The sequence below is a fragment of the Dermacentor variabilis genome, chromosome 7 (genome assembly GCF_050947875.1).
Source record: "Dermacentor variabilis isolate Ectoservices chromosome 7, ASM5094787v1, whole genome shotgun sequence".
Classification (NCBI taxonomy): Eukaryota; Metazoa; Arthropoda; class Arachnida; order Ixodida; family Ixodidae; genus Dermacentor; species Dermacentor variabilis.
The window spans coordinates 17,303,643-17,319,657 of NC_134574.1; the positions used below are offsets into that span (position 1 = coordinate 17,303,643).

The following is a 16,015-nucleotide window of genomic DNA, read 5'->3' on the forward strand; positions in this document are numbered from 1 at the left end:
TACACCATTCGTGTCAAGCGATGAAATCAGATAACACAAGGTTCGGCGACAACAGACAGCGGATAAAAGCATCGATAACTTTCCAGAAACTTCGGATACATGCAGGCGCATCCCGCGCTGTGCGATAACATTTCTTAGGCGGCAAAACATGTCGCCCGATAAAGACAAGTACACGTGTCAATATGGTTTTACTTTGCTGCTACAGAATATCAAAGGAGCTTCTGCCCTTTACTCAAAGTTTTCAATCATGGCTAAAAAGCTATGGTTCTTCGATTTCGCCTTACTTGAATATGTTTCTTATAAAGTACCTTCAACAAGGTGAACTACCCCCTGACTGGAAGCGGGCAAAGATAGTTTCTGTACTCAAAACTGGAAATAAAGCAAGCACCAGCAACTACAGACCTATTTATCTAACAAGAGTATTCTGCAAAACTGTTGAGCATATAGTCTACACGAGCTTATTGATTATCTTCAAACGAATAATATTTTTGCAGGACTCAACATGGATTCAGAAGTGGTTTTTCATGCGACACACAATTAATAGAACATACTCACGATATTGCCGAATCACTAAACAGTAGTAATCAAATGGTTTGCATATTTTTGGACATTATAAAAGCATTCTATTCTATATCACATATTCTCATAACGGCAGATAACTTCTGTATTAAATACCAACTGAGTTGCTGACAAGGATAACGGCATATCTGAGCGGACAAAAGCAGTGCGAATGGCAGATGTGCTGAATGTAGTGAATTCATCAGAAGCACCAGTCCTATCTGGTGTCTTGCAAGGGTCAGTATTAGGGCCGCTTCTCTTTTTTATCTATATCAGTGATCTTTCAGTAAATGTGTCCAGCTCAATCAGGTTGTATGCAGACGACTTCTGTGTCTACCGGCGCATCCTTTGAGAAACAGATTCGAAGCTGCTGCAAAAGAATTTCGATTACATTATTTCTTTGCGTCACGATTGAAAAATTGTCCTCAATCTGTCGGAATGCAACACAATAATCTTCACGAAAAAAATACATCCTCAAATCAATAGCTATTTTCTGGGTGGTGAACGAGTGACTAAGGTTTCAGATTATAAATACCTAGGCTTATGTTTGCCAAGGAACTTTCACGAAACACACGTTCGGTACTTCTCATCTAAAGCCAGCCGTGTACTCAACTTTATCAGAAGGAATTTCTAGCAAGCCCCTCTTGAACTGAATGAATTGTTATACCAAACTAATGTGCGTCCAATTTTATAATATGGCTGTCCTGCATGGGATCCTTACACAAAGCAAAACAATAATGAGCTTGAGTGTGCTCAGCAACCTGCTGCCCACTTCGTTTCTGGCAACTATTACTTCAGAAAAAGCACTACCACACTTTGAAATGATATTCGTGGCCAACACTTGAAGGTAGGAGGAAATATCTGAGATTGTGTCTTTTCTATAACATATTCCAGGGCAGAACCGGTACTGACAAGCCGTTTGGTGCAGCTTGGGGTTTTCTTTGCTTTGGTATTTGATGTCTTTCTTATGACCTGCGGAGTTTGCATATTAATATGTATAATAATATCCCATTCTTTTATTTTTTCTAGATGTGTAACGAAGAGTGTTATTGACCTGTCAGTGTTTACGTTGTCTGGAAACGTTTTTTCATGTTTTTCGTTTTTCATTTTAACATTGGTAGTACGCCACGTCCCACAGTGCAACGAGGTCGACGGTTAAGGAGAAACAGGGACCGCAATTGCATCAAACAACCTGTGTGTGCTCTTTCCTTCATACCCGCCGTAGTTGTTCAGTGGCTATGGTGTTGGGCTGCTGAGCAGAAGGTCGCGGAATCGAATACCGGCCACGGCGGCCGCATTTCGATGGAGGCGAAATGCGAAAACACCCGTGTACTTAGATTTAGGTGCACGCTAAAGAACCCCATGTGGTCAAAATTTCCGGAGCCTTCCACTACGGCGTGCCTCATAATCAGAAAGTGGTTTTGGCACGTAAAACCTCATAATTTAATTTTTTTCTTTCTTCCCAAAAACGATCAAAGAATGGAATGATTTACTTGTATTGCTACGTGAAAGATCTACCACAGAAACGCTTGAATCTAGAACGAATGTGTTGTGAACCCACTGTACTATACATGTTTTGCTGTTCTCTCTATCTCATTTAATTACAAATGTACCCTCCACAGCGAGAAACCATACTTAACATGTACATCCTGATTATCTATGTGCCTCTGTATTTTTATAAATGTATATAATATTTGTATATATATACATGTGTATTCTCGCTGCAATGCGTGATTGTTAAATATATTTTATGTATTTTTGTATGTTTTTCGTTTCTTTGTAACCAGTACTATTGCATTACTTACGAATTGTATTTTTATTCTTCGTGCTGCTATCAACCGTCTTTATGTGTGTTTTTCATTTGTTTGTAACTAGCAGTATTGCATTACTTACGAATTGTAGTGTTATTCTACGTGCTGCTATCGACGCACCCTGTAACGGCCGTAAGGCCAACAGTATATGCAAACAAAAACCCATGATGGGTCAGTTAGCCCTTATTCGGAAGACTAAAAGCGGCAACCCATATAAGTATTGTTGCTGTTTGTCGATATGTCAAAGATCCTCTGCCACTCCACTGACGCTTCAAGACCCACCTCGACGACGAAGCAATGACACGCTGCCACCCAGAGGAAGCCTGCATCACTTGACTAGCCACCTACAGAAAATTTCACTACGACAGGTAACAACAGCGTGACAATGCGACACAGCCGTTACCCGATGGCGCACCCTCACTGCAATGCAAGATGGAGAGATACCGACCTCGACGCGCTTGTCGATAGCCACAAAATCAGAGCTCTTGTAGACACAGGAGTCGACTATTACGTCATCAATGTGTCCTTGTCCGTCAAATTGAAGGAAGTGAAGATTGCATAGGACAGCGTTCAAGTCCGGACAGCTGGACTACACCTAATAACGCCGACTTGAATGTGCAAACCAAATATTTCTTTTCATAGCTGGACCTACACTACGACCTTTGTTATTCAGGAACAGTGTTCGTGAGGCGTAGTTTTGGGCATGGACGTTCTAAACCAAGACGGCGCAATCATTGACTTTGGAAGTATACTCTAGTACCAGCATTTGCGCTGGTGTCCAAACACCGGCAGATGTACAAGACGACGTCAAGGGTGTACAACATCTACTGCTAGACTGTGAAGTTTCCGTCGAACAAGAAATCACTCGACTGCACCGAGGAATGGACAAAGTAATTCTGACAAATTTCAGCCAGCAGTACAAACATCCCAACAAGGGTGCCACAATCACATACATCTAGGAAATTGTCGAAACGCGCAATGCGCTTGTCCTCTCGGATTCTTTCGCATCTACATCGGCTGGCATAGTTCGGGAACCAGCCTTCGATAAAAACAAAGTTTTCCCATCAATAAAAAGTTTTATCAAACAATACAAAGACTACTTTTCCATCTCATCGAGGTTTCGACAAAAATGAGTTGCCAAGCATTGCATGTTAACCGAAGAATTCGCTCAGCCGTTACATCTTAGCCCAGTACCGAGCTTAGTCGCGGAAACGAGAAGGCATAAAGAAACAAGTCGATAAAATGTTATGGGATGAAATCATGCAGCCTTCGAAGAGCCCTTGGGCGTCTCGTGTAGTCATGGTGAAGAAAAAAAGACGAAACCCTCTATTTCTGAGTCGATTATCGTCGACTGAACGAGATCAAAAAGAACTTATGCCCCCTCTCACGCATACGCGACACACCGGACCGGTTTTGCAATGCTAAATACTTCTCGGGGATGGATCTCGGACTGGCTACTGGCCAGTACAAGTCCACGAGGGGGATCGCGAGAAGACCGCCTTCATCGCATCAGACGGCCTCTATGAGTTCAAGGTCATGCCGTTCGAACTGTGGCTGCGATGGACACGGTGTTGGCTGGATTAAAGTGCCGCACCTGCCTCGTCTACTTTGATGACGTCGTCATTTTTCTGCAAGTATTGACGAGCACTTTAGACGCCTCAAAACAGTACTAGAGGAAATAAACTCTTCCGGACTCACTTTCAAACCGGAAAAGAGTCACTTAGCGTATGAAGAGCTGCTGTTCCTGGGCCACGTCATCAGCAAGTCTGAATTACACCATGGCCCACAGAAGAGAGCTGCCATCACAAAGTTCCAGAAGCCCGTCGACAAGAAGGCAGTGCGTAGATTCCTTCTCATGGTCGCCTACTACAGGAATTTCGTCAAGGACATTTCACGCATGGCTGAGCCGCTCACACGTCTAACTAAATCTGACGTTGAGATGAAGTGGGAAACGCGGAACACCGACGCATTTCAATTACTCAAACGACGCATGCAGTCGCCCCCGGTACTTGCGCACTTCGACGAAGACGCCAATACGGAAATCCACACCGACGCCAGTAGCCTAGGCCTCGGTGCAGTGCTAGTTCAAAGGATACTCAGGCTTGAGCAGGTTATAGCTTACGTTAGCCGCTCACTATAAAAGGCGGCAGCCTATTACTCTACAAAGAATGTCTTGCTATTGTACGTCCACTTCTCTTTGGCCCGTCGGCTCGAAAGAAAAGGACGATACAGTCGCGCGCGCGCTTGAGGTGCCGCTTGTTCCCCGATCGCCATATGTTCGCCAGTGTGAGCGCTAAAATATATATTGCTAACTAGTGTGACTCAATGCGTCACTCCATTACCTACAACATCATTTGGCCTACCAAAACATTTCATCATTACCTGTACGCTAGGCCCTTCACAGTCCTGAGGGACCGTCACGCATTGTGTTGGCTGGCAAAGTTACAGGGCCATTGAGGGCGCCTGACCTGTTGAAGCCCTAGACCGCAAGAATTTGACGTTACCGGATGGAAACACTTTTCATTGTGGAACGTTTTGCGCACACTCAACGAAGACAACAAGAAAAGGACACAAAGACCGGTGAAGTCTCACAACGAATTTTTATTCTTAAAAATGGCACATATATACCCTCGAGACCCATCACATGATCACCACGCGTAGACAACAGATCATCCGTTCCACATGATAACAACGATCATAAAATTCATCCTAATCGACGCACTATCGTCTAATATTGAGCAAGCTAATTTCACGATCATACATAGCGACAGACGGATGGCTAACACATGTCTCCTGTAGTCTCTCCCTTTGTATGATAGTGAAATTTACTTGCTCAATATTAGATGATAGTGTGTCGATTATGATGTATTTTATGAGTGTTGTTGTGTTAAGATGCACTATATGAGCGTTGCCCATGCGGGGTGATCATATGATCGGTCTTGAGGGTACGATATACGTGCTGTTTTTAAGAATAAAAATTCAGTTGTAAGTCTGCGCTGGTCTTTCCGTTCTTTTCTTGTTGCTTTCGTTCAGTGTGCGCAAAACTTTCCACAATGAAGTCAAACGAACTAGCCCGCCTTTCAGTCTTATTGGCAACACTGTGATGCAAACTGCCCAATCGGCCCACCGCCAAAAGACGACCAAGACGAGGAGACCTTCCTGAGGACAATAAGCACCGACAACCTCGCCGAACATCAGCGAGCAGACTCGAAAAGCGGAGCCTTGCTTGGAAGGTAAGAGCGACTTTGTGGTGGGGGTGCTTGCGCATGCATTCTCCTCGTTTACGCTGCAGAACCACGTCCTCGTAAACAACTTAGGTCCGCGCGAAATACCTTCTGGTTGGGCCCGCAGCCCTGCGGCAGCCGGAATTCCTTGCGTGACGACGAGACAGGTGGGTACTTGTGTTTTCCGGTACGCTCGAAAGCATACAAGAGACGTACGGTTGGCCGCGCCTTACCATCGACGTCGGTCCTTACGTCCAGGTATGATGAGATTGTCAACGATGCAAGACAATACCAACAAGGCCAGCAGGATTGCTACAACCGATCCAGCGTTCTTGTCAACCGTTCCAACAAATTGTGATGAACTTATTGGGGCCCTTTCTGACCTGTACTACCGGGAATACGTGAATCGTCGTGGTAATCGACTACGCTAACCGCTACGCGTAAATGAAAGCACTGCCTAAAGGTATTGCAGCCGCGGTGGCGAAATTCTTTGTCGGGAATATCCTCCCACGACCTGGTGCCTCGTAAGGGCTCGTCACCGAACGTGGAACTGCTTTTATAGTGGATCCTACTAAAGTGATTCTGCAACACAGCCGGGCGAGCCGCAAGAATACAACTGCGTACCACCCGCAGACAAATGGTCTTGCGAAGATGCTGAAAATACTCACTGACGTTGAAAAGAGGAGGTGAGATGCTGTCCTCCCATACTTAACGTTCGCTTACAACAAAGTGGTGCAAGAAACAACTCACATGACGTCGTTGAAGCCGGTTTGCGCAAGGAACCCGCTGGCGACACTCGAAGCACATGCTACCGCACACCACTCAGGAAGTGAACCTCGATGTCGCCGCCTACGCCAGCACGCCCGATAGCTTGCCCGCCGGCGCATGAAGAACTAACCTAGGGCCGACAGCCGGCACTACACTCTTCAACAACGCTACTTGGAGTACAGTCCGGCAAAGGTGTTTGGTTTTGGACCCCAATACGCTCACGCGGACATAGTGAGAAACGTTTGCGACCCTACTTCGGACCATAGAAGATCATCCGACGCATTAGCGCACTGAGCTATGAGGTTGTGCCCGACGGCGTAACGCAATCAAAGTAGTCCATGTGCGTCTTAAGCCCTCCTACCAGCTAACAAGCTCTGGGCTTGACTTAGTTTGTTTGTTATTTTTTTATTACGTATGCTTTCATTCTGAAAGCGAAGCTTTCTTTGCCTCTTCGACTTTTCCACCACCGCTGCTGCTGTCGCTCTCTCGCACGCCGCGTCGCGAGGTAGTTCACAGCGTGGATATAGTTGGCAGCAGCGTGCCATAAACGACAGGCAACGCGAGAAACTCGTTTGGACCTTTCCATCACGTCACTGTAATGTCAATTCGGGCTCCCTGGGCATCGCCACATAATCTCTTGACGGCTTTACTTATCTGTGACCCCCGAAAAAGCATTACAGGAACTTCAGCGCTTGCCTTTGTTCTAACGTGCACCAGTCCAGCAGGAAAATAGAATGGTAGAGAGCAAGTAGGGAGAGGACGCAGATAATAGCTAGAACCAACGAAGTCATGAAATGAGTGAACAGCAGCCTTACCGATCTCCGCTCCAAGCCCCCATACATAGGGGAGTGCGGGAGATTGAAAAGGCGACGCAAGAAGTCAAGGAAAGGCTACTGCCACACACTACCACGGTGGCGGGCAAACAGGATAAATTTAGGTTCATGGTACGGCACGGTACGTTTCTGAAGAATAAACAGCCTGCAAATTCGTCGAGCGGACCGCTTAGAAGGGTCTGGGTGTGAGCTAGTTGCTACGAGTCATTCATTTTAAACAGCGCCAAAAAACACACCGACAAGGAAGAGCACAGGACCAGCGCAGGTCCTGTGGTCTTTCTTGTCCATGTGTTTTCTGGCTCTGTTTATTATAAAGGAAGCAGACAGCCTACACAGGGCGTGCAGGCGCAAAGCTGTACATTTAAGCGGCGTAGATTCTAGGCAATGAAGACGCGCCTGGAAGATTTGGAACCAACTCGAATATTGTTGTTTTCATGTGATGTATATGTTTTCGCTGAAGCTTGTGTAATCAGATTGTATACGCAACGCAAGAGTGTCGTACATACTGAAAGGTGCGCGAGCCCCAGCGATTACGCAGGGACCTTCGACGAGTCTTGTATAAAAGCTGACGCGCTTGACCGGCAGATCAGATTTTTTACGATAAGCGAGTGCGCTCGCCACTATCACTGTGCTGAGTATTATTTGTTTGGCTGGCCGCAGGTCCGCCCGGTAAATAATTTCCTAATTTCGCGACTTTTCGTCTTTGCCAGTGGTTCTTCACGGCAACGTCACAATATGAACTTACTGAAACTATGTAAATTGAAGTTTTTCTCGAATCTAGAACTCAGATTTTCAGAGCTTGTATCATACATGTCACCATACGTTTTCTTTTCAGTTCGCAAGAGTAAGTGCTGAATCTACGTCATTCCCGATGAATCTGTGTGTGTATTCATGAGATTTGACTGTTGGATTTAGTACGCCTAACAAAGGAATTGTTGGCAAAGGGCTTATGTCCTTTGAAGTAAAGTTGTGAGGTTGGGTAGCCAAGCTCTTGTGTAGTGTATCTGAGGGAACTGATTTCAATTCTGTGCTCACCTGCGGTACGCAGCTTTTTTCAAACGCACTCCTATGTCACGCGCCATTCACGCACTTTAACTTCGTTTCGGTTGTTTTATTTCTAAAACTGGTTCGTCGAAGTACGCTTTGTCCTCGGCCTCTCATTTTATTGGACATAGGTCAGCAAAATCAAGGGAACCCACTGAGACTTACTCGTAAAATATACTTTTACAGCGAAGCTGTTAGCCTCTAGTTGGTCGGGATTTTTCATGGCATGCTCAACAAAAGACCACCAGCTGGAAAAAGGGTTTGTTTGTGTTTCCACGTAACAAAATTGTTTTACGGTGCATTCGATGATATCATGTCTCCAGCTTGTGCGTGAGAGCTACTTTAAGAGTGTTGTGACATAGCTTACTTTGAGTTTACTTATAGAAAAACGTGATTGCACCGGGCGGAGAGCCTACAAGAATGAGGATGTGTGCTCCACTTCCGCACACATGCACGCGCGCGTCACGGACGTTATGCACACAATGTATCAGTCCTTGGTGCGTGGGTGATGGGCCCGTTGCATCTTTCGCACAGTGCATGCTGCGACCCTAATCGACATTATGGCGAACACTGTCCATCAACAGTACCGTCATGGCAGCTGTAAAAGGGTTTTGTGTTTAGGTTACGCTTAACAGCATTGTGTTTTATCGTATATTCAAATTACAATCCGATGCTATCATGTCTGTCAGTTGTATGTAAATTGTAATTTAGAAATGTTTGACGCATTTTACTATGAGAAATTTGATTAGTTGAATAAAACACGTGCGCTAGGTTGGCCTTAGATAAATAACGAAGAACAAGGATGGACCTCTAACGGGAGATGGAAAGGAGGTTTGTGTTTAAGTTACGCTTAACAGAATTAGGTTTTCTCGTATATTCAAATTGCAATCCCATGCTATCATGTCTGTAAGTTTCGATGGGGGCGAAATGCGAAAACACCCGTGTGCTTAGATTTAGATGCACGTTAAAGAAACCCAGGTGGTCGAAATTTCCGGAGTCCCCCACTACGGCGTGCCTCATAATCAGAAAGTGGTTTTGGCACGTAAAACCCCATAAAAAGAAAGAAAAAAAGAATGTCTGTAAGTTGTGTGTAAGCCATAATATACAAATTCTTTGACGCATTTTACTTCGAGAACTTCGATTAGTTGAATAACGCACTTGCGCCAGGTGGTGTCCCTAGATGAATAAGGAAGAACGAGAATGGACCTCAAACGGCAGCTGGAAAAGGGGTTTGTGTTAAGCTACGCATAACAGAATTATGCTTTATCGTATATTCAAATTGCAATCCGATGCTTTCATGCCTGTAAGTTGTGTGTAAGTCATAATTTAGAAGTTTTATGACGCATTTTACTTTGACAAATTCAATTAGTTCAATAACGCACTTGCGCCAGGCGGTGGCCCTAGATGAATAACAAAGAACAAGGATGGACCTCAAACGGCAGCTGGAAAATGACTTTGTCTTTTAGTTTCAGGCTAACAGAATAATGTTTTAGCTTATATTCAAATTACAACCCGATGCTATTGTGTCTGTTTGTTGTGCACAAGTCGTAATTTAGAAAATTTTGACGCATTTACTTTGAGAAATTAGATTTTTTGAATAACACACTTGCGCCAAGGCGTGGCCCTATATGAATAAGGAACCAGGATGGACCTCAAACGGCAGCTTGAAAAGGGCTTTGTCTTTTAGTTGCAGGCTGACAGAATAATGTTTAAGCGTATATTCAAATTACAATCTGATGCTATCATCACTGTAAGTTGTGTGCAAGTCGTAATTTAGAAATTTTTTGCCGCATATTGCTTTTACAAGTTCGATTAGTTGAATAGCGCAGTTGCGCCAGGTGATGGCCCTAGATGAATAAGGAAGAACGAGGATGGACCTCAAACGGCAGCTGGAAAACTGGTTTGTGTTAAGGTTACGCTTAACAGAATTATATTTTATCGTATATTCCAATTACAATCCGGCGCTTTCGTGTCTGCAACGTGTGTAAGTAGTAATTTAGAAATTTTCTGATGTTATTTTTTGTAAACATTAAATTTAGCTTGATAAGGCAGTTGCGCTTGGTGGGCGACCAAGAAGAATGAGGGTGTAAGCTGCACATGCGCGTGCCCACCTGACGTACGTTGCTTGTGGTGGTGGTGCTTGTACATTCAATTTCACAGGGTTGAATGAAGGTGGACGTTTTTGCTTTGGGCTCGCTCTCGTTCACCGAATTCCACTCAGCTAGTCATCCTCGCCATTTAGTGCAGCGGGCGGAGGCGTATTTGCAAACTAGAACTCAATTTGTTTTTGTCGATGCTTTCGATACATTTTCTTTCTCTTCTGGTGTGCCGCAGGGCAGTGTACTGGGTCTTGTGCTATTTTTGTCTATGTAAACGACTTAATTGAATTAGTGCCTGACTCCGTGTGTATAAAGGCTTCTTCAAAGGGCTGTATTATATGGAGACATAATGTGTCAAATTGACCATACTGTTTTGCAGCACCATTTGCTGAAGGTGGAGCAGTGGTGTGGGACATGGGACATGGAAGTTAACGTTCAAAAAAGTCATCTTAAGTCCACGTAAATAATTGCCTAGTAAAAAATTCTATACACTTTATAATGACGAAAGAGCACAACTAGCTGATCACATATATTTTTTGCGTTCCATACACTTCGACGTTATCGTGGTCAGCTCATGTTTCGGACATTTGTGCATCAGCCATTGAATTCTACAATATTACGTGCCAAAGCCACGATTTCATTACGAGGCGCGCCACAGTGGATTAATTTTGACCAGCAGGAGATCTCTAGCGTGCCGCCAATGCGCAGGACGCGGGCATTCCGCTCCCACCGAAATGCGGCCGCCGCAGAAGGCATTCGACCTCAGCAGCGCAACGCCATAGCTGTTATGCCACCGCAGCTGGTGTATCAGCCTTCAGGAAGTTGTGTCCGTAATAAGAAAATTTGAAAGAGCTCCAACAATGCTCAGATTATTGATACACCGCACGTACGTCAGGCCTAAAATAGAACATGCTTCCGTAATTTTAGCATTCCCAAACTAAACGGGATATGCAATAGCTAAAGCAGTCAAAAAGGCAAGATGGCAGATTTATTGATGGGGACTATAAAAAGGATGACTCCCTTACTAAGCTTATGCGGGATAATGACATTCCATCTTTACAAATACATACAAAATGAGATCGCGTAGTTTATTTGCACGATATTAAGGCGAAAGCCTTAGACAAGGCTCATTGGACGAAAATCTGAGCGTCCGGCATTATGGCACCAAAATTCAGTAGCTCCGAAATTGGGGGTTGGACCCTCGACCTTTGGTGGGAGTCGAACCCATGAGTTTTGGTGTTAAATACGTTATTAAAGCATAGTTCATTAGGATAGTCAATTAAGGCACTCTGACCGCGAACTTTGGTGGAAGTCGAACCCACTTAGAGAGGTAGGGGAACAGGCCATGTCTCCAATTTGGATTCTAACTGACATCGTGGAAGTCGAGAATCAAAGCGAAAGAGAATCGAACACTACGTTTGGTAAATTAGGGCGAAGTATAGGCACAGTTAATTGAGATAGAGCTATTTAAGACCCTCGAACCCCCTACGTTTTCTGGTAGAAAACAAGTAATAGGAACTAAAACGCATTAGAATGAAAACGTCAACTTATGTATGTGTAGTGTGCGCGTGGGCTTTCGCCTTCATCCTCTTTAGCTTATGCTAAACTGACTGTCAACATTTTTTTTTTTAAATTGTAAGCTATACAGGTCCATATATTCACATGTGCAACCCTTAAATAGCCAAAGAACTCGATATACACATGATCATGCGCTGAAACCGATTTTTACAAAAACGAATGTATTAAAACTGTTTTTTCCCGCGGATGATTTCTGCCTGACACGTCCTTCCTAAAGCTGTTTTTGAGGCCAGCGATTTTTGCAAGGCACTTGAACTTTGGCAGATACATTAACTTGCTTTAGGTTATAATTTATATTTTTACAGTGCAGAGATATAACGCTGTTCAATTGTTAATGCCAATACACAAATTTGTTTTTTTGTTATTTAATAATGCTCTGGGGGGGGGGGGGGGGTTTGGTACCCTCATCATATTTTTCCTGGTAACGTTCGTTTTTACTTTTGGCATCCATCTGTAGTTAGTGCGACCTACATGGTTTGTGTTTTGCTGTTCCTGTGTGTACGTTCTGTTCCTACTTTCTGACTGTATGCCTTCCTTTGTGGCCTACCATCATACTGTATTTTTCTTCTTTGCTTCCCTACTCCTTATGTTCAACTTTCTTTTCTATCCGCTCCTTCCTAAAGAGTACGCAGGCTTTGTGCCCTTCTGGGTGGCAGTTGCCAGCTTGGTCCTTTCCTGTTTTTCTCTCACTCTATGTGTTTTTATCAAATAATAATAATAATAATAATGTCCTTTGCACTCATGCTTAGGCCAATCAGGTCTGCAGTAGTATGTAATAAATAAATTATTTACTCCTACTGAAACTCAGCAATATTATACTCATCCCATTTAATCCAGCTTAGGACTCAGAGGTCAGTCATTCTTTTTTTTTCCTTATATTCACATACTCCAAGGCCAATTCGAGTCTTAGTGAGTCGACGCAAGAGTAATTCGGCGCTATGTGCACCATTTAGCCCAAATGAATGCTGCTCTGAACGATGTCCTGAAAACACCGGGCCCTTTTTTATGTGACAGGACAAATGACGGTAAGAATGCTTGGAAACACAGTGTGGTCTAATTGGACACGTTTTGTTTTGTCTAACCAACCAATAACGTTGTTCTGCCTCGCTTTTAATCTGTAGGATACTTTTTTAATTACTAAATCTATGTAAGTTTACTTTGATTTACGAAATCAATATTTGTAGCCAATGACTATGGTAGTAGAACAGTTCTTCGAAGGTTTGTTATCTGTTCAGCTTTCATCGAGAGAACTAAACTGTATTGCGCTCCATTTTTGCAACTGAACTTGACAACCCGTTAATATTAGGTGGAAAGTTACCTCTTACGGGCGCAAGATCAGGAAGCATTCGAAATGAAAGCGTACAAGCGATCACAATACTTGTGTGCATACGTGTGTGCGTTCGTGCGTGCGTATGTGTGCGTTACTTAAAGACGCAAGGCAATAAACAGACAAGTCCACGTTTCAAGTCATCCTTCAGGGGGACAGGTAATCAGAAGCCCGCTGTCCAGGCAAGTAAATATAGACTTCACAGTAACTTGTACAACCCTTGCCAAACGTAGGTTGTCATACCCTAAAAAACACGCGAATACCACCGCCATTAAAGCGATGCAAGAATTATATATCATAGATGTATCTTTATTGCCATATACTACGAACAAAACCTGACGGACTGTTTTTGATTCGTACACAGTACTAAAATGAGCGGCTATTGATGGTACGAGACTCACTGGAGAGATTCATTGTCGCAATGTTATAATGATACAGCCGCATCGCTGAGTGAGCGCTGCTCAAAAAACCGATATCTCTGGCGACGCAGGCACAGCTTCGGCGAGAAGTTCTCCAAGCAGCAGTGGTTCAAGGAGGTGGCTGGCCAGCGCGAGATCCTGCACCTGTTCGGCGGCGTCAAGCTGGAGGATGTGCGAGGAATGCGCGCCCCATTCCTGCAGATTGGCGGGAACAAGATGTTCGAGATGCTGCACGAGGCCAACTTCACCTACGACTCCTCCATGCCGGTGTTCGAAAACAACCCGCCCTTTTGGCCTTACACGCTTGACTACGCGATCAACCACGAGTGTATGATCACTCCCTGCCCGAGCAAGTCCTTCCCGGGTGTCTGGGAGGTGGGTACTTTCGCATACATATGATGCTCGCTATTCAGCTCTCACGATGCACCCTCTGGACTTGGCAAGCAATGACATTCTGTCAGCAGAACACGCGCTATCTGGGGCACATCTATGTTATATTGAATAGGCTGATTAACCTAAATAACTGGGAAAACTGAATAATTTTGGTCTAGTGACGTGAATTAATATTATCAGTTTTTTTTTCATTAAGGAACTACATATTCAATATTTCCTAGCCTGCATCTTCCTTCTCAATAATTTTTTTCAACTTTCAACGTTGTGGTATGAAGTAGACAACATGTACAAATTCAGCCCCCCTCAAAGCTGGCTTCAAGCAACTTCCAACCGACTGGCTTAGCGATAGCGTACAACTTACAAGGCCTTCCTTCAGCTGCTGCGTGATGATAAAAGAAAGCAGCCGCATTAGTATGACTCGTCCGCTAGGATCTTATGTAGAACAGCGAGCCAACAGTTACGCGGACTCATTTGCATGGTCACCCGGTCACCAAAAAATTCGTTTACTGCCGTTAGGTATTTGAAAACCCTTTTGAGAGCTCGAAAACCACAGTGTGGTGCGCTAACAACTGTTGTATATAGTGTTTTCAAATGCGAATGACAATTTGCCAATAAATTTGGGTCATTAGAGCAGTAATTCTGAATTATCCATATAATTTTGTGCAATTAAGCGAGGGCTGGGCAAATATATTTTGTCATTGTATCATGATACGATACAAGGTTCTCGGACAACAAGTACTTGAGATACAGACACAAGATACTACCGCTATTATTGTATTCAATACGATACTTTCGATTTGTATCTGAAAATACTTCGATACATTCGCAAATTTCTTATTTCAAATCTATTTAACGTAGCAACAAACACGTTAGCAAAAGAATGTTTGCTTGGATATTGCTTAACTCCGACGAACCTGGCTTCACTTGAATTAAATATCTGTTAGCCTCTCAAAATTCTTGTATTTCTTGCTCAAAGTTTATTTTCATTCCGAAACAGTTTAGTGTGGTTGCTTTAACTGCTTAACACGAAAGCCCTTTATACACTACATTGTCAGCGATTTTTGGTTGTCGCTTTTGTCATTGATGGGAGTCCCTGCTCTGCTTGCCAACCAGCTAGTGATTTGCCATTTATGTACAAGAACGTCATTAACAAGCCTCCGCACGATGGTGCAAATACCTCTGTGGAGTTTTCCCATGTCCGTAAACGTGTTACTGCTTACGCAATACCGGATCACTGCACAGGAGTAGAGCAGCAACAACACTGGTAGCGACCTTTTTTGTGACGCATCGAGTAGAGAGAGAGCACATACCGCTGCAATGACTTTCCATAGTTCACTTGTCTGCTGGCGTAAAGCGTTCCTTGCGATGTTCTTATTAACGTGCAATCCATTTAAGATTTTTCTTCTACGAGAAAGCTTGTGCTGCCCGCAAACGTTTCATACGCATTGTAGTGGCACAAAGCGTCGCAAGTACCGCTGCTCTTCACACTATAGCATCTCGATGTTTCAAAGTACCGCCATCCTTTGAACGTTCCCACCTCGTGCGGGCTGTACGGCTTTCTTCCTCAACCGAGGCTTCCGCCGCCCCTTTCCCCTTTCTGATTGGGCTACCGCTGTCCCGTGACACCGCACGCTTTTCCGTTTTCTTTTTCTTTTTGTTTTTTTAAGCTGAGAAGAAAGCGCGCGCTTTCGGCGGTCTCTCGAGCGACATTTTCCTGTACGTAGTAATACGGGGAAGGGGGGGGGGGGGGGCTACAGTAGCTTCCGCCGTGAACGCCTCATTAAGAACAGTCGCATTCTTGGCGTTGTTTCTACTGTTCGGCATGAGTTGCTATGTCTACGGTTGCCGTAATCGCTACACTGAAGGAAAAAAGTTTTTGCGCAGCCGTCCAGCAAGCATAATGTGAAGCGTAGATGTTGATACACTATCAGTCGCGCAAATTTCAACGGGCCGCCGTTCGC

At 44.2% G+C, this 16,015-nt stretch overlaps 1 protein-coding gene across 1 annotated transcript in view; it reads left to right on the forward strand.

The window, feature by feature from the left end:
• The window catches only part of Cda5 (Chitin deacetylase-like 5), a 345,833-nt gene that overhangs the window by 273,856 nt on the left and 55,962 nt on the right, over positions 1 to 16,015 (forward strand). Inside the window, exon 6 of the mRNA XM_075698287.1 lies at positions 13,733 to 14,036. Coding sequence (XP_075554402.1) covers positions 13,733 to 14,036 — 304 coding nt within the window. The remainder of the gene's footprint in view (positions 1 to 13,732; positions 14,037 to 16,015) is intronic.